We start from the raw sequence: 15,669 nt of genomic DNA on the forward strand, positions 1-15,669 counted from the left end.
GAATAGAAAATGGCAAAAAACAAAAACAAAAATTGAAATTTACACTCACTATGCGCCTATGTAAAGGTTAAAGGTATTTTAGAGATTAATGAATGATAATACCCTTCAACTTAATTTTTACACTTTATTTGGGTCTTGAGCTTAAATGTATATGATATATGAATATTTGGTCAATTTTTAGATCCCGGCCCCAAAACACAATTATCCCAAAATTTTATATTACATTCTCAATCAAACCATGATGATAATACATTTAATCAAATTATATCCTTAAATGGATTAAAGTAAAAGTTTGTAATTGTTGCAATCTTAGTGACCCTCGATATGTTCATAAAAATGGTTAATTATTTAATGAAAGATCTTAGGAAAACAAAAAATCTATCTTAAATATTAATCATATTTATTTGTAGGGTTTTTAACAATCAAATAATTCAAAAAATATTATATATTTTTTCTTTATTTGGGTTTTCCTAATAAGGTTTTAATAAATATATCCTTATGATCATCTATAAAGTGTTGTAAAATATGATAATTTATTGGATGATGAAAACTTGTAAATGATTCGTATTAATCTAAATCTCTTCATAACTCGCCCTCCTAATAAAATAATTCCAGCTGCCGTGTCCGTCTCTCCATTTCCACAAATTCCTGCCACGTTGTCCGCCTCTCATAAATTGCAGCTGATGTGTCCTATTTTCAATTTTTTCTAAGATGTTGCCTATTTAAAATACCCGTTTTATTCCAACCCGTTGTCCACTCGCGTTACGCTACGTGGGTGATCGATGTAACACCAAATAATAATATATAATATAGTAATATCAGACGGTAAAAGATCGGATGCAGACATATGTATATAATTATTTTGATTTCTCCTCGTAACTTACTATAAATAAAAAAATTATTTAAATGATTTTATATTATAATTAAAATTATAAATGACATTTATAAAAGGGAAGTAAAATAGTTCAATATTAGTAGATAATATAGTATCTCTAAATTACCGAAGCTGCAATTAACGAAGAGGTTGTACAAATCGACGAACATTGTTGCCTTAAATCATCCATTAGGACAATTCAGTTTTATTTTTGAGGCACATCAGTGACTGAAATATACTAAATTACAAGTGGGTCTCCAGGAATGCTAGAATGGCCAAGCCAGCAGCCCAGACATCCTCGTCCAACACATGCTCTGCAGGAGAGTGACTGATGCCCCCGCGACACCGCACAAACAGCATGCCAACCTGTTCAAACACTTGCATCTTATGATACTCCGTCCGGGAAATTAGATCTTAATCGTTGTAGTAGAATAAGAATTCATTTGGTAATGATTCTAAGAAGTCTTTCTAACATTTTTAGCACTTGAAAACTTTTATTAAAAGAAAGAAAAATTAAAAACACTTCTTAAAATCACTATCAAACAAATTTTTAAATGAACAAGAATGAACAAACCTTAGTTAAATGGGACATTGCCATGGCATCGTGCCCTGCTCCACTCATCAGCACAGGCACATCACCTTGAATCTCGCCTGCCATTCTTTTGAGTGTAGAGTATGTAGCAGACTTCAGCTGTGTGCTCAATTCAGTATCGCAGATCACAGCATTTGCATCATGCTGAAATGGAACATAACATGATAGGTTATTTATTGATCATACAGGTGATGGAAGAACTGCAGAATTTGGTGAAGTGTCACACCTTTCGCTCAATGGTGCAAGAAACAGAACGCTTCTCACATATTTGGTACATCCGGTCAGATAATTCATAAAGGACCGCCTCACGCCCCATGTCATCAATTGCACGTAAATCTACTGTGAATGTTACCTGCAATTGGGAGGTTCATTAAGCTACATATTACAAAAATAAAACTCGCCTCTGGTATCATGATCGGTACTCTCTGGAGAAAAAGTTCTTGCCTGTCCTGGAATCACATTACTTGCGCTTGGCCAGGATGATATCTCTCCAACAGTACAGACCAGGGAACCAGAAAGAGATTCAACTGCAAAACCATTGCATTGACCATCATATGATAGAAAATCCTTGGGACGTTTGCAAAGGCTTTCCAATAGAACAATTAATTCAGCAGCAGCAGCCATAGGATCCTGGCGCATGGACATTGGGACTGTTCCAGCATGCCCTTGTGAACCTCTCACTGTTACCTGCAAAGTGAATGCATCTAAGACTTGCTAGCTCAGAAAGCAGTTAAATTTTGATGAAAACCCCCAGGATGATTGAAAACATTGCTATTAAATAGGTTGCCAAATGGTTACTAAGAAATCATATGATCAGCCCATTGGTTTATATTATTTAGTTTGTCTCTATATGCAGACCTATATCCCCCTATAGCAATAACTTGACAGATTGGTGTGGTAACTCAACATATATGCCACTGTAACAAAAATGAGTCTAAACTCTAAATTTGAAAACAAGCAAATCCAATTTCTTGTGGTCACCAAAAAGGACGAGGTAACCTATTCGAGACTCTTCAAACTCCAAGATCAAATGAAACAAGTGTTCAATACCTTTAGCCGTGTCTGTCCTGCTATGCCTTTCACCACAGCTAGAGGAAGACCAATCCCTTCTAGCACAGGTCCTTGTTCAATGTGAACCTGCAGCATGGAACCAATACAAAAGCATAATAAGCATTGAAAATTAGAGTCTAAAATAACTCCGTTCTATAATGGACTCACAACTCTGCAATACAGTCAGCATTGGTTAAGATACCTCAACATAACCCCAAACAGATTTTGGGTCATACTTCAGTTGAGACAATGTTTCCTCTGTAGCTTCTATAGAGTTATCCATAAGAGCATTTTGCACTGTTACACCACTGAACGAGGATTATGCATAAATATATAGGGAATAAACAGTGTAACAAATATACACAATTTAAGTTACTGGATCAAAACCTCTTATCAGATATCTGCAAGGCTGAAGCTGGTAAAACACCAGCTACAGCTGCACTTCCTAAAAAGGTGGACTGAAACCTAACTCCCTCCTCATCACTAAATGCAATCACCTGGAAGGTTCAAGAGTAACAACCTCATATCAATAATCATAACTAATTCAAAACCTCGAGTTCAAGTTTCTGGAAGAAATGTCCAGTCCAGTATATTGTTCACAACTTGTGAAGCACAAAAGGGTTCTAATTTTGAGGGATTGCATTTATATTGGTTTCAGTTTAGGTGAGTAAGATGCGTTATAGGACAAAAATAATAATAATGAGATCATGCAATGCACCAGTCAAGAAAGTTTTCAACAAATGATACCAATAAAGCTAGGAGATGGTATTTCACAGACCTCAATTGGCCGCCTCAACTTCTGTAACTTGGCAGTGATATTCAAAACCTTCAATGCAGAGATAGCAGAAATTATGCCTAGTGACCCATCAAATATTCCAGCATCAACAACCGTATCCTATTCAAAAAACGAAGCACCATCAACAAGAGTATCCACATGCTACACTTTTGTCAACATGTCAAATGGGAAATGTAAAATGGAAATTATATTAAAACTAAGATGAGTATGAAGCATCACCAAATGAGAACCAATTAACAAAGCATCAGCACTTGGATTCATTCCTTCAACTCGACCATGTACATTGCCCATTTGGTCTATCCACCTGGAAATCAGCAGTAGTGTTAATCTTGTTTATGAAACACCAACTCAGCAAAAAAAGATGGAATGCTAACGTTCTCAAACCGGCATCCTCCATCCATTCTCGAATAAGATTTCCTGCCCTTATAGACGCTGGACTCAAGAAGGTCCGCTCAAGATAGCCCTCAGCATCGCTTACCTGTTAAATCAGACAATAATATTAGCATTTTCAAATTCTTCCTTATGCAAAAGGAAAATAAAATTAGAGAATCAGATAAAAACATTTGGCTTAATTTTGGCAAACAAGTGATGGAAATTTTCAATTAATTATCTACAACTGATTCAATCAGAAGTAACAACAATTTATTTAAGCACTGATCGAAGTTTGTTTAAGTACCTTTCCAAGTTCATATAGCCTTGCCACTGCTTCTTCCCGTAGAACTTCAGGAAACAAATCACTGTTGTTGCCCTCTGTATCTTCAATAACCCACACCTAATAATGTCAGAGAATTCCAGCATTGCAATTGAAACAAATACACATGAATGTTCATGATATAACACCAAAAGATGGGTCCAAAAAGGTACATTTTCTTCATTTACATATTAACAGCAGCAGCAACAACAACAAAAGTAATATTTATAATGATGCTAACGAAGCTAAATTAATAGAATTAAGGCATGTAGGGCCACCCCTGCTTATAAAAAGCTACAACACCCTTATCCCTTGTCCTCTCCTATATTTAACCCTAGTCTGGAGTTTACACGCTTCATGGAAGTAAAGAAGCGCACGAGGATGACAAAATTATATACGTTTACTAGAGAAACTATCAGAAAGTTACTACTTAATTCGGTATTTAATCCTCTACAGTTTGTTCCTGAGCCTACACAAACTCAAACTCATCTCAATGTTTTTCCATAGCCATATCTAAATCCAAGACCCCTGTGCCGGTTCATGTTCATGCTTACACCTCGAGGAATTAGAGTACAGAAAGACATTGAAGCAAATAAGAAAAACAATAGAACACACAAAAAAAAGGGGCAAAAATATAAGAGAAAAAATTAAATAAATAAAATTATAAAATAGAACCGGCACACAAGATCAACATCATGTGAATTATCAATAAAAAGGAAAAACTAATTTACATTTGAACCTGAAATCACATGTTTCAGAGATTCAAAATAATCGTTTCTCTCGAGGCGTAGGTTGCTCCGTTTGGTTGCCGAGAAAACGGAGGAAAACAAAAGAAAAACTACAGGAACCGAGCATGCAACCATTCGGCTTACTTCAGTGGATTTCTCCATTTTATCTTTTCTTTTTATTTTTCATAAAATGAAATCCTAAAATTTATTTTCTTTCCATTTCCAGTGTTTTCTCAGCAACCAAACAGATGGCGAAGGAGAACCAGAACCGGTAATTAAAAAAACGAAAAAATAAAAGAGAGAAACGAAATTACCAGTAAGAATATGAGCAGAAGCAAAGAAAGCCAGCAGTGAAAGCGCGAAACAGAAAGAGAAAATCGAGGATGAGGATGTGACAACGACGATCATCATTTGAGGCTTCGAGATTCTCCTCACATATGAATGAGCCATGGCTGCGCCCCAAATACTGCCACCTCCGCCGTCGCCGCCGCCACGGTCACCACCTCCACAAAACACCACAGCTGTCCACAATTGCTCTAAAATTTCCTGGTTGTACAGATCAGAGACTCGTGCCGTTTTGGTTCTCTCTCTCTCTCGTGACTGTTAATGCACCCACACGTGACTCCCGACGCCCTCTCCAAAAATTCAAATAGAAAAAATGTTTTACCATTCCATTTTTATAAGCTTGTCAAAAAATTATTCTGCTTCAAAAATTCCCATACCAAAGTTTATATCTTTTTATATTACTCTACATTATTTATTGGCATATAATTACTTTTTTTTAAGCCTATAACAATATTATTTTTCCATAAAATGATAATATTATGGTTAGAATCTATTTAATAATGATTTTAGAAAACATTTTTAACTTAAAATTTATTTATCATTTAAATGTTAAAAATACTAAAGACGTTTCCTAAAATTACTTTTAATCATATTACAATTATTAGGATTAGCAAGTGAATGAATCAGCTTACACGAATGGTTAGGTTCCATTTAATTTTGAAATACTTAAAAAATCTATAAATGGATGTGTTGTCAAATGATCAAGAATATAGTATAATATTTCATCATATAAAAGGAACAAGATAGGTTGGATTCTTGTGAGAAATTCAATTGTATGATGGGAAATGGGAAAAAATTGTGAGCGAGATACAACAAGGGGATCAGGGGATCATGCTTGACCCCACTTATCTTAGTTACCTTTCTAAAAAGATTAATTTATTATCACTGATTAATTAATTAATTAATTAATTAATTTTAAAATAAAATAATAAAATCATTCCACAGCGTTTTGACCGTATTCTTTCTGTCACATTCTTTACAATTTTCACCATATTCATAATATTAGAAATTTTGGTAGGATGGTGATTGTACCGACTACCGTGAGTTTTATTAGTGGCGCCGAAGTGAATCTTTTTATTGAAAACCTTATCTCTTCCAAAATTTCGAGAATATTCCAAGGAGATTTTTAAATCAATTGTGGTGGGGGAGGGTTGGCTGGGATGTGGGTCCCTCTATGGTGCGCATGTTGGCAAGCTGGAGCCTCGTCAACATGTCTAATGCGTATCTTAGTCACGCACGTTATTATTTTAGTATCATTACGCCATCCCCAGTTTCCTGGGCCCCGCACTGCTTAACGTGAGCTGCCTCCTCATTTCCCCGTCTAATTCCATCCTTTTAGGCATGATTGGGGGGTCGGATATACGTATACCTGGAATAAAAGATATTATATCTCGTGAATAACCTATATTAAAAGATATGATAAATAGTTAGATATATTATTTTATTTTATTTTTTTAACAATCTCAAATATATGGAATATATATGTATTAAAATTTTTATTTTTTATTAATTTTTTATTTTTTATTATACCTATTTTATAAAATAATTTTTTGATTATAAATTAAATTTATGATTAAAAAAGAAAAATTAAAAATATATTTATAAAAAAATATTAATATATAACATATCTTAAATTAAATATAAATATAATATAATATAACATATCTCATTTTACATACTACCTTAAAATATCATATTCATAATATATGCATATTCAATAATAACATATCTTATTGAAAATATTATAATCCAATGGATATAATATATTTGGATACACATATCCTATCTTATTCTATCTCTTTCAACTAAACATAATCTTAATTTTTATTGAATGAAATATGATATCCATATATATACACTTATCCTATTCTATCATATCTTTTTAACCAAATGTAGTCTTAGTTTTTTATAATGGGATTAAAAAAAAAAAATACTATGAACAAATTAAGAGTTTTTTTTTTAAAAAAAAATTATTTAAAACCATTTTTTATATTTTAGTTTTTAAACATAATTATACAATAAAAATAATTAAAAATATTAATTATTCTTAAAAATTAAGAACTAGTCTTTAAATTGATTTTTAATATTTACTCTTAAAATACAATTAGGAAAGCTTTTTTCTTCAATGAAAGCTTTAATTTTACATAATTTATTTAAAAAAATGTTTTTTTCTATAAAAGTTATATTTTGAGACATGCAAATTATTATTAAAACTTTTATAATATTACTATTACAAGTGACCTTTTTTTTGGTAGAAGCTTTAATAAAATAAAATAAGGTATTTATGGTGGCATGTGGGTGGTGACAAAATCGAGCTAAAATGCGCGTGGGCTTCTCAATTCTTGTCCAGGTAGTGTCGTTTTCTTAAAGATTCCAATGCACCCACAACTCTTATTTTATTAAATATTATTTTATTCATTAAATTATAATGCTCCTAGTGGCCTTCTCATTCTCTTGATAATTTATTATTTATCAATTTTAATAATTAAAATATATGTATACACGTAATTCATGCAATCTCGACAATGTCGTGTTTGTGGTCAAGTTGGTATAATTCAAACCATAATTAATTAAAAGTTTATTTAATTATTTATTACTACAAATTTGTGATTTGTCATTAGCTATGACTGTTTGTGTCGGGATAAAATTATTGCACGTGAACAGATATTGAAACATGATATATATATATAATTATATATATATTATGAATCAACAAATTTTGAAAGATTTTCAAATGTGTCCTACAAAGATTGTGTGTTAATTTGCACATATTTTTAAGAATTAAGTTGTTAATAGCTTAAGAATCCAAATCATAACCAATTAAAATATTCGAATATAATGTTTAAGAGAATGTCCTAAACTAACCCTTCGAAAATTTATAAAAATAAAATAATTGGCCAAGGACCCAAACCCGGTCCTCTCCAAGAGGCCTCTAGGCCGAGCCCATTTGGCCTCAAGTTAAGGTCCAAGGCTAGTGGCTGGTGTAACTACTTTTGGGCTTGAGACAGTATTGGGCCTTGATTGGTTCAGTGTGGGCTGAGCCTACCGTTCCCCAATTCACATGAGCCTACTTGGCCAAACCTAGCCCAACTCAGGGTTGATGACTTCATGTTTGATTCGCTTTTGGGTTTCATTAATGTTTAATAATTTTACATGACTTTTAACCTAAATTTTATTCAATTATTGACTTAAAGCATATTAATTAATTTTTATTTAATCTTGTTTTATAAAATTAATTTAAATTTTTTAAAATGATTAAATTTACGATATTTACTCTTATTAATATTAATTAAGAAGATGCTCAAAGAGAGATAATAGAGGAAAATTTTGATAGTTGCAGTAAAAAATTAGTGAGATGAGGATTTCGAATAAAGGAATAAAGCTATTTTGGATTAAAAGAAAAAAGTGATCTTTATACCTATTACTTTTTTAAGTTAATTTTGACATCAAATTAACTCATTAAATTAAAAAAAGAAAAAGAAAAAAAGCAATAAGATTTGTAATTTGAATGCGATAAATGATTTGATTAGATCTCTTAGATGCATCAAAGATGTCACATTTTTGGTTGCCCACCTCTTAATTCTCTTAATCGGGTTCCCTAAATTTGTCACTAATTAAAACAACCAACATATCAAATGGTAAAAAAGATGGATGCCAAATACCTGCAACTTGATCCACCAATTTCATAATGGAGGTGGGTGTGCAATTCAAATGTTTATAGCTAATATAGGGCACATCATATGCCACTAAGCCTTACCCTATAATCAAATCTTAAGAGGACACCAATTAAAAGGTTGGAAAGAGTAACTTCAACTAGCCAAAAAGAGGTATCTTTGTTTGTTTGTTAGTGTCTTTTCTTGAGCATGAAGCAACAATTGAAGCAACCCCAACATCATCAATGAATGCACAGGCTTTAATTCCTTGCCTTCCCCAATCCATTACTCCACCCCAATATCTTTCAAAATTATTATCATTTATAATACTATTATATTCTTCACAAAGTTATTCTAAATGGCTCCAATGATTTTATCACACACCCACAAGGCACTATCGATTTGGAGAAACAAACACCAATCACTTCACTAATTGGTCTTTTGCAAAGCTCTTGATGATTATGATGGTTAGGGCATCTAAAATACTTAATGGTTTGGGTATCTAAAAGTACCTAACATAAACCAAATTAATTTTGGTGATGTAACATGTTATTTGGTGGTAGTGAGTGCAAAAAATGGCCTACCAATGGAATGATATGGACCGCATACAATAGGTTTAATTCCAATTTGGGCTCAATGGAGACAACCCACATGGCCTTTTGAGCAAATCAAATTGACTTGGTTGCCAATTCACCTAAAAACTTTAAGTTGTTAGATAAGTTATAGTTTAATAATACACTTTTTCAATGAGCAGTTTTTTTTAGATTACATGTTAGTTTAATCTCGATTTATAAGAAACGGTAAACCAATGATTTTACTTACAAAATTTAACCGTGGTACAATGAACACATCTTAACAACCAAGATTAATGTCACGTTAAGTTTACACTTCTCATAAATCAAGACTTGATATCATATTAAATTTGAAGTAATAATGAAAATATCTATATCATTGAAATATTAATAATTTATTAATATCCAGGGAAATATTTATGTCAATGAAAATTTCTATAAAAATAAGAACAAAAATGGGGTTGGCGAAGTGGGTCAATGGAGAATATATTTCCTCACCTCACAAGACAAGCCACGCCTTAACTTTCTTTGTAAAAATACCTTTAGCGCAACGTCAAACTTGTATTTGGTACGGGGTCCTTAAAGTAAAAGTTGGTACCTGCCTCAAGAATTCGCAGGGCAAAAGCAATTGGTATATATATATATATGTTTATATTAATCAAATATCTAAAGGAGCTTTGTGGGTGTTGTCTGTATGATCCAATTTCTTAACAGATGCCACAATTTCTTACAAAATCTTAGCTCAGCCCCACTCTTTCCATGTCCCAATTCTATATACCCTTTCCCCATTGCTTCTTCTTTGTTCATTTCTAGCTTTGAACAGAAATGATGGAAGCAGTACCAGTGCCTATGTTAATGGGGTTGGCCATGGCCATGGCTAGCTTGCTTATAATCCGGGTTTCCGGCCAAAATTCTCCGGTGGATCAATTTTCCGGGGGACATTACAGCCAACAAATGCGAAAAATGAAAGCCCTGAAGACCTCATTGCTCCGCCGTGACTCGGTTTCTCTTCCCCCGAGCTCAGCCGCTGCTCCTTCTCCTAGCAGTAGTCCTTCACAGGTGACTTTCTGTGAGAATGGTTTCTGTAACAACTGTTGTAGTCCAGTGATGATCAGACCATGGTGTGGTGATGGTGATGCAGGTCGGATCAGCTCCACGTCTGTATCTCGTGACATCGTACGGTGCGGATCCAACGGGAGTGACAGATAGTACAGAGGCCATTCTTGGGGCGTTATCGGACGCGTTTAAGGGGCCCAGTGACGGGGTCTTGATGGAGGGAATTGCAAATCTGGGAGGTGCACGGATTGATCTGGAAGGCGGCAGTTACCTGATCAGCAGACCCCTGAGGTTTCCGGCCACCGACGCCGGGAACACAATGGTATGTTGAAGTACTAAATTACTAATCTTTAATGTCAACATCTTCATTGAACAATGTTGTGTAAAGTTAACATAACTTTGCCATGTGTCACGCTTTTCTTGTTTTTGTTTTTTAAAAGAAAAGAAAATTGCTTTTAAAATATACCAAATGTCAAAGATTTGGGCTACAAGGTGTTTCCTTGCTTTCGTTTTCAACAACATAAACTAAGAAAAATCAGAAGCGGTTTTAAAATGTACCCAACTCTTTGACAATACAATTTTATTAAGTTAGGTTTAAAATGCTCCAAAGTTTTTGGCATTATGTCTTGGTACACTTTAGGCCAATTGAGAACATTAAAAAATCAAAAACCCAAATTGGAAAAACACCCATACTCTGTTTTAGTCATTGGGTTTCTGAATTCTGATGAAGCAGATCCATGGAGGAACACTGAAAGCATCGGATGATTTTCCGGCTGATGGCTACCTCATTGATTTATCTTCTAGCTCTAGCAACCAGAAGAAAGAAAACAACCAGACCACCGTGGATGACCAGCTAATTTCTTCATCATCAACCTATAACTACGAATTCATCACCCTCAGAGACCTCATGTTGGATTCCAACTACCGGGGCGGCGGCATTGCAGTCATAAACTCTCTCAGAACCACCATAGACAACTGCTACATCGCCCATTTCAACACCACCGGAATCCTCATCCAAGGTGGCCACGAGACCCTCGTCCACAGCTCCTTCCTCGGCCAGCACATCACCGCCGGGGCCGACCCCGGCGAGAGGAGCTTTTCCGGCACGGCCATAAACATCGTCGGCAACGATAACGCCATCACCGACGTGGTAATATTTTCAGCGGCAGTGGGCGTGATGGTGTCCGGCCAAGCCAACACCCTCTCCGGGGTTCACTGCTATAACAAAGCCACTGGGTTCGGGGGCACCGGGATCTACCTCAAGCTGCCGAGCTTGACACAGACCCGGATCGTGAACTGTTACTTGGACTACACCGGGATCGTTGCAGAAGACCCAGTTCAGCTTCATATCTCTAGCAGCTTCTTCCTGGGCGATGCCTACATCGTCTTCAAGTCCATTAATGGCGTAGCCAGAGGGGTCAGCGTGGTGGGCAACATGTTCAGTGGGTCAGGAAAAGGGGTGGAGATTGTTCAGTTGGATCAGAAGAATGGACCCTTCAAGGAGATTGATCAAGTGGTTGTCGATGGAAACAATGTTAATGGAATGAAGGTGAGAGCCACAGTTGGAAGGGACTCAACTCAAGGTAATGGAACCTCATGGAGTATTGACTTCAATCCAATTCTTCTGTTTCCTAACCATATAAGACATGTACAATACTCCCTCCTAACTACCGGTGGCTCCTCCTTCCCTCTCCATGCCCTGAGAAATGTGTCCGGTAACCGGGTTGTGATCGAATCCAATGTTGCAGTTCCGGCAAGTGTTTTTGTCACGGTGGATCAATGAATCGCATCTGGGGTCAAGCTGATTAGCCCAGATTCAAGGGTTGGAGTGATCCTGCTACTAATTCATACATGTTGTATGCTAAGAAAAGTTGTTGAAACTAACCAATGATTTTAACTTATACTTAGTTCCCAAGGTGGAAATATACTTTTGATCATCATCCAGATGTTCAAATGTCAGCCTTTTGAGTCGAATTTTGGCTCCATAGAAGACTGGGTGGAAGTCTGGGAAATTTTCCAATTCGAAGATTGTGATGAAATGGGTCTTGTTCCATTTTTCCATGGTGAAATTGGAAAATCAACTTGTGCCCATTAGAACAGGATTTATTTGTAAAAGATGATAGTTATCAAGGTCTTAATTGTTTGCTATTCTTTTTCAAAACAAAAAATATAAGAAAACAAATTTAACAATCAAAATACAAAAAACAAGTTTCTATTCTTAAAAATAAAAAGTAATATTTTTTAATTATTTTAAGTTGTTTTTTAGAGTTATTTTAAAATTAATTATATAAATATGAAAAATAATTAAAAATATTTCAATATATATAAAAGTTATAAAAAAAATAGATTAAAATTATTTTAGGTTGTCAAAATCGTTTTATGCCCATTTGAAAGTGCTGTGGTACGAGTCTAGAAGGTCAGGTATTCGGTAGATTATTCATAATGGCCAAACATTGACTAGCATTAATTTTGAGTTTTAAAAGGAAGGTGGAAAGAAACAAATTCTAGGTAGAATAACAATGGCAGGAGCCAATGTTTGGAAGTGTGAGATGTTGATGTTGAAAGCATAACCAATTTATTCTTGAAATTCAAATTAGGTCATTATAGGCGCGGTTAGGGTTGGTGAACCTAATCACTTTGAAAACACCCATATAGAAATGTGAAGATTTCAAGAGGAAGAGTCATGCAAAGATTTGCCGGCACCTAAATTTGGTTAAGCAAGTTTTAAAATTTTATATAAGATGTCCACCTAGGGTAAGATTACACCAAATAGGTTGAGTCGAGTTCCAACCTATTTCGAGTTTGATTCGAATTTAAAACTTCATCTTATATCAACTCGATCTCTCGTCTTTTTAAGTTTAAAATTGAGGTTAGTTGGGTTAAATTTAAATTAGGGGAATTGAATAAATTAATTAAATTTAAGTTTAGTTGGATTGGACTGAGCTTAGGGTTCGATGTTCGAAATTTAGGCTATGTTTGATTCTCGGAAAATTTGAGGGAAAATGCAAAGGAAATAAAATAGAGAGGAAAAGTAAAAGGAAAGAAAAAGTGAATAAAAATAAAAAATAAAGTTAAAGATGATAAGTTATTTTTAATTGTTATTTCAAACTTATTTTATTTATTTTAACTCATCAATATAAAGATTAAATAATTTTAAAATGCATAAGTTTCTAATTAATTTTAATTATATTTAATTTTCCTTAGAATATTTTATTGGACAACCAAACGTAAGAAAATCATTTTCCTTAATATTTTTTTTATTTTCTTTGTACTTTTCAAGAACCAAATATAACCTTAAGGTTTTTTTTTTTTTTTTTAACAGTAAAGTAGTAGAAGAATTTGTTTTAAGACTTAAAAGATATTTTTAAAGCTAATTATTTTTTTTAAAACAGAAATTCATTTTAATTAAAATTTTTTTTTTTTTTAATCTTAAAATGGAAAAGTAAATTTTTCTCTTTTTAAAAATATAATTTTATTACAATGCTCAAACCTAATTTCTTATACAAAATAAAATCAAATACATTTTTAAAAATTTTTACATAACTCTTATCTTAAAAACAAATCAATCTATTTTAATTTTATATCATTTGGATAAGAAATATATTTATTATAAATTATCAAATTTGTCATCAAGAAAAAACCTAATATCATTAAAATAAGTTATATTTTGTTAATTTCTTAAAAAAAATTAGGTCCAAATTTTTGTTATTTAAAAATCACTTAATTCAGATAATAAATTACTCTTTATCTACAAATTTTTAAAAAAAAAAAAAAAGGAGGAGAAAAAACTATTACCATGCAATTTTCATAAATTTCTTATTCAAATATAAAAATAACAATGCTAAAATAATAAGATTTTGATTAAAAACAAATTTACTATAAATTTTCAAAATTCATTCTCTTACCATGCAATAAAATAGAAAAAACTATTCTTAATTCCCATAATTTTTTTTAATTAAAACTCATAAGCATAATTCACACTCATCCACATATCCATTAAAATCAACAATTCAAATTAAGAATAATTCACACTCACACTCACACTCATCCATGGAAAAATTCAAAATTGTTACCTTTATCCTATTGAAAATCCTTACAATGAGAGAAAACTTTTGATACTATATATGTGATAGACTTTTCATAATTATGTAGGTAAATAAGTGGAATTATTTATCCCTTGGTCACTAAAATATTAACAGGTAAAAATAAATATATTTAACATTTCATAATATTAAGATATTAATAAAAAATAAAAATAAAAACAACTTAACCCTTACAACATTTGGATATCAATAAATAAATAAATAAACAATTTAAACACTAATGATATTAAATTATTTTCATACTTAAGTTGAATTTAGGTTTATTTAGATTTTAGAGACAACAAAAATAAGCATTGTCTTAGACAATAAAATTGCACTTCATACTAATAAAATAAAAAAAATGGTTTAACAAAAAATTTTAATTAATAATTTTTATATTTAATAAATCTATTGTTGTATTCAATGAGTTATTATTATTATTATATATTAATCTTAATTTTTGTTTCAACTTTTTTTGGCACTTCACCTCTTTTTTCTTTTTCTCTCTCTTTTTTTTTTTATCTTTTTATTTTTATTTTTATATTATTTTTTTTGGGAATTTGTAAATGATCGATGAAAGCAATGCAATGATTCGTATGCTTTTAGACGGAGAATATAAGCTAAAAGGAACCTTCTCCATTAAGTTTCCACGAGTGCTAAAATCCCCAAAAACAACATAATTTTGATGGAGATGGGAAAAAAATGTGCTCTTAGTGGTTAGTAATTCAAATTTGGCACATATCATAATCTTCCCTTCCCTGGCATTGGGCACGATCCTGACCCACTAAAGGAATTGTTAAATTCATTTCTACTAATAAATGATATTTGAAAATAAAATTCTAGTTATATAGTGCACAAATATAGTGGAATCATATTACCAAAGTCCTTCAATTGAACCTAACTTAAATTGGCACCAAGTCAAAAAAGTTAAACAAGATTTTGACTCGAACCTAACTCAAATCGGGTAAAACTATTCAATTCAAGTTTAATTTAATTATTCAAATTGTTTGATTAAATTCACGCAAGGATTATGTTTAAAGAATTCCATCCATATTCAACTCAATTGTTAATATCAATGGTGTAAAAGTTTACTTAAGTGGGGTTTATTTTTTTATTGAATAAAAAATATTAAAATATTTTATGTTTTTACTTAATTAAAAATAACATATTGATATTAATCGATATAATTAAACTACATTTACTATTAATATATTCAATTATTTATGTTAA

The 15,669-nt window shown here is 32.5% G+C and overlaps 2 protein-coding genes across 3 annotated transcripts; one reads left to right on the plus strand and one right to left on the minus strand.

Moving 5' to 3' along the window:
- Positions 1–971: 971 nt before the first annotated feature.
- Positions 972–5,337, minus strand: LOC117925671 (allantoate deiminase 2). Of its 2 annotated transcripts, none has more exons than XM_034844857.1 (12): positions 5,046–5,337; positions 3,989–4,062; positions 3,687–3,790; positions 3,532–3,616; positions 3,295–3,411; positions 2,904–3,013; positions 2,719–2,824; positions 2,517–2,603; positions 1,911–2,153; positions 1,693–1,818; positions 1,449–1,610; positions 972–1,240 (listed from the first exon to the last, which is right to left on the minus strand). In XM_034844857.1, the coding sequence occupies exons 1-12, from the start codon at positions 5,179–5,181 to the stop codon at positions 1,118–1,120; spliced, it is 1,473 nt and encodes a 490-aa protein (XP_034700748.1). In that variant the 5' UTR covers positions 5,182–5,337; the 3' UTR covers positions 972–1,117. The 2 variants fall into 2 exon arrangements, with proteins under 2 accessions (XP_034700748.1, XP_034700667.1); XM_034844776.1 differs by having other exon boundaries at positions 3,989–4,068.
- A 4,646-nt stretch (positions 5,338–9,983) lies between these two features.
- LOC117911127 (polygalacturonase QRT3) lies at positions 9,984–12,487 on the plus strand. The gene is made up of 3 exons (XM_034825333.1): positions 9,984–10,360; positions 10,443–10,679; positions 11,091–12,487. Exons 1-3 carry the CDS (start codon positions 10,127–10,129, stop codon positions 12,138–12,140), a joined length of 1,521 nt encoding a protein of 506 aa, XP_034681224.1. The 5' UTR covers positions 9,984–10,126; the 3' UTR covers positions 12,141–12,487.
- Positions 12,488–15,669: the final 3,182 nt, after the last annotated feature.

This window comes from Vitis riparia, chromosome 1, assembly GCF_004353265.1.
Source record: "Vitis riparia cultivar Riparia Gloire de Montpellier isolate 1030 chromosome 1, EGFV_Vit.rip_1.0, whole genome shotgun sequence".
Classification (NCBI taxonomy): Eukaryota; Viridiplantae; Streptophyta; class Magnoliopsida; order Vitales; family Vitaceae; genus Vitis; species Vitis riparia.

Bases quoted from the DNA above. Each gene is read 5' to 3' on its own strand.
- LOC117925671 (XM_034844776.1), bottom strand. From the start codon at position 5,181: ATGGCTCATTCATATGTGAGGAGAATCTCGAAGCCTCAAATGATGATC. The intron at 2,604-2,718 runs GTATCTTAACCA...TCCATGCTGCAG, and splicing joins CTGTTTGGGGTTATGTTGAG to GTTCACATTGAACAAGGACC. The intron at 2,154-2,516 runs GTATTGAACACT...TTCACTTTGCAG, and splicing joins CAGGACAGACACGGCTAAAG to GTAACAGTGAGAGGTTCACA.
- LOC117911127 (XM_034825333.1), top strand. From the start codon at position 10,127: ATGATGGAAGCAGTACCAGTGCCTATGTTAATGGGGTTGGCCATGGCC. The intron at 10,361-10,442 runs GTGACTTTCTGT...ATGGTGATGCAG, and splicing joins CTAGCAGTAGTCCTTCACAG to GTCGGATCAGCTCCACGTCT. The intron at 10,680-11,090 runs GTATGTTGAAGT...CTGATGAAGCAG, and splicing joins CCGACGCCGGGAACACAATG to ATCCATGGAGGAACACTGAA.